Source organism: Ixodes scapularis, unplaced genomic scaffold, assembly GCF_016920785.2.
Source record: "Ixodes scapularis isolate PalLabHiFi unplaced genomic scaffold, ASM1692078v2 PGA_scaffold1__304_contigs__length_218370807, whole genome shotgun sequence".
NCBI lineage: Eukaryota > Metazoa > Arthropoda > Arachnida > Ixodida > Ixodidae > Ixodes > Ixodes scapularis.
This window is the reverse complement of record NW_024609846.1, coordinates 117,560,911-117,563,655: the sequence shown is the minus strand read 5'-3', so window position 1 is coordinate 117,563,655 and position 2,745 is coordinate 117,560,911. Positions and strand designations below refer to the sequence as shown.

Genomic DNA, 2,745 nt, shown 5'->3' with positions numbered 1-2,745 from the left:
CAGAATCACTTGCAAAGCTTGGCGTTAAACGACCTCGCCACGTCAAACGGGCAGTCGGCACGTCAAGCAAGGAGTCGCCACCCCGATCGTAGCAGACATTTAGTGTGGACATCACGGCAGAACAAGATAAACACAAGTTCTTCACTAATTCGAGCAACCAAACCAATGTTTCACCGTGTATGTGTATTCGCTAATCTGCGTCGCTCAACTTATTGCTCCATTTCTTTTATACGAGTATATTCAAAACTGAAAACATGCTCCCGACACTCAGACCCAAATTATCCATGGGTGTCAAGAAATATTTCTTGCACAACAGCGCCCGATCTTGCGCTTCTAAACTGGTTTAGCGGCCGCAGAAAGTAACACACAATTAAGCCTTTCGGGGAACTAAAATCGACTTCACAACAGCCGAAGGAAAACACTCAAACGTAAAACTATACATGCGAAAAAGAAAAAAAAAACGCACAATGGCGATTAATCGAAAAATAAATAAAAAAAAAGAAAAACGAGAAGGGAAGGACAAAAGGCTCTGGGAAGGACATGCACGGACACTCAAGATCTAAACTGCGACGACGGGTTACACAGAAAATCAGCACGGAATTCTATAGTCTCCCTCTCTCCCTCCCCCCCCCCCCCCCTTTCCCCACTGGCTTTGTACATCCGGTAACAGCATTGCCGCAACGTTTTCTCTTCAGTCTTCAGAAACCACCAGATTCTACATCGACGCACAAAGCCTCATCCGCCCAACATTATTTCTACACAAAAGGTTACCAACGAAAGATCATCCACGTTTCAAACAAAAGATTCCACCAATCGGTGTCGTCGAAATGTCCTCACGGTTCTTAACACAAACACACTCACAAAAACGGGGTCAAGTAATTCGCAGATGGAATTGAAGTCAAAGATGACCTTGAATAACCTAAGGTTAGATGGATATGGAAGCCTGGCCGGACAAAGCACCAAAGGTGAAAACAATGGGTCGAGAGTTCGGCTGTGGGTACAAGAACAGCCTGAGGTTCCCATCCAGCTGTCCGTGTCTCTTCAACCTCCAGCCTGCAAGAGCTAGCACCGGTCCCTCCAAATAGGCGAAAATGAGGTAAGCCCATGTTCGAAATTTTATATTACATATAGCCGAAGCGTTAGACAGTGAATACCCCCTTAACTATTTTTTTAAGATTCCCAGAAAAGGATTAGCAATGTCTATGCGTAAAAAAGCTGAACTGTTCCAACGCATTTGGCATCTAACATATTCAGCCGTTTCAGAGACCGCAATGTAGCGACCACAAATTACCGGCCTTACCTCTCGCCGTTCGGTCATGTCTCCCCTGTTCCTTGTCGGAACTGATTATGTACACGAATGAATAAAAAAGACGGAATAGCATACCTATTTTTTTACTCTTGTACCACGGGAATTTGAAAGGTCTTCAAAGAATCGGCGACTGAGCTCACGATCTCAACTGCGTGCGCCCCTTGGCAAACGCTGGTTCGCAGACTCCGGAAAAGCCTTTGGACGGAAGGCCTTTCAAATGTCCGTGAAACAGGGGTATTAATCGTCCCACTCTATATCCCTTCTATTATTTCCGTACACATTTTCGCCATTCCTCAAGCACACTGCCTTTACGCAAAGGTCGATCAAATTTGACTATCCGAGCTTCCCCAAGGCGCTAGCGCTTTTCATAAAGCGATCGGCAAGGAATCCACTCATTCGAAACCATGTTACATGCCCCTTTATACAACACTCGTCGGTGCCGTTGGCTCCCAACCCGAATCCGTTGAGTGGCGAGTTCGCATGTGAACAATCATCAACCCTTATTCGTCGTGACACCAGAGTTAACCTCGATGTCGTTCCTCCCCAGTGCACGGAACCATTCACCTCGACATCGTTGCGACGTACCGCGATGTGGCTACGCGACCGACCGGAGCAACAACCTGGCTCGGCATAAGAAGATTCACGAGCGTCTCAGGTCGGCCATCGTGTGCTGCCAACACGCCTTCTGGACGCAGTTCGACGCGAGGAGCCACAGGAAGCAGGTACACTCCGAGGCGGACTACTACTGCCAGTTCTGCGAGCGTCCCTTCAGCCGACCGGGTGCCCTGACAAGACACCTGACCATTCACACTGGTGAGAGGAAATTTGTCTGCAGCGTGGCGGGCTGCCGGTACACCTCGAACTCCAAGAGCAACGCCAAGAGGCACGAGCGTGCCATTCACGGGATTACCAACGTGCGAGTGCAGAGCATAGCCAAGGGACGCCCAGTACAGCAAGGAGGGCAATGCGGTTTCGATGAGGAACACAGCCCGGGAACTGTCGGAGCAGCTTTCAGCGGATCGCCGCTTCGCCGTCGGCATTCCACCGTTCCGAAGGAAGACTTGTCGAAGAACGGTGGACCGTCCGGCTGCAACTCCGGTAATGATCGCTTGTCACCATTAGTATCGGAGAGAGATGCAAAAACTTTCGAGTGCGCCCATACTTTGCTGTATATGTCCACGTTCGTTAGTATCCAGAGAGCCTGAAAGCGATAAATGTCGTTCGGCCACCACGCAAGGGGCACGTGGGCCTGCGCTAGTTTCATACTAATCTCGTATTCGTTTTCGGAATATACGTACCCGGTGCTCGTCATGATCCTGTATCTTTTTGCACTTCCTTGTTCTTTCAACGTGTGCAGTACTGACACTGTCCGTTTGCCTGGATGGCACGCGAGTGTTGGTCTTTTTGAACGAATGTCGCCCGACTGTCGATTCGTC

At 49.2% G+C, this 2,745-nt stretch overlaps 1 protein-coding gene across 1 annotated transcript; it reads left to right on the top strand.

The window, feature by feature from the left end:
• Positions 1-757: 757 nt before the first annotated feature.
• LOC121045996 (putative zinc finger protein 66) lies at positions 758-2,514 on the top strand. Its single transcript, XM_040499546.2, has 2 exons — positions 758-1,096; positions 1,857-2,514. Exons 1-2 carry the CDS (start codon positions 1,092-1,094, stop codon positions 2,512-2,514), a joined length of 663 nt encoding a protein of 220 aa, XP_040355480.1. The 5' UTR covers positions 758-1,091.
• The last annotated feature ends 231 nt before the right edge of the window (positions 2,515-2,745 follow it).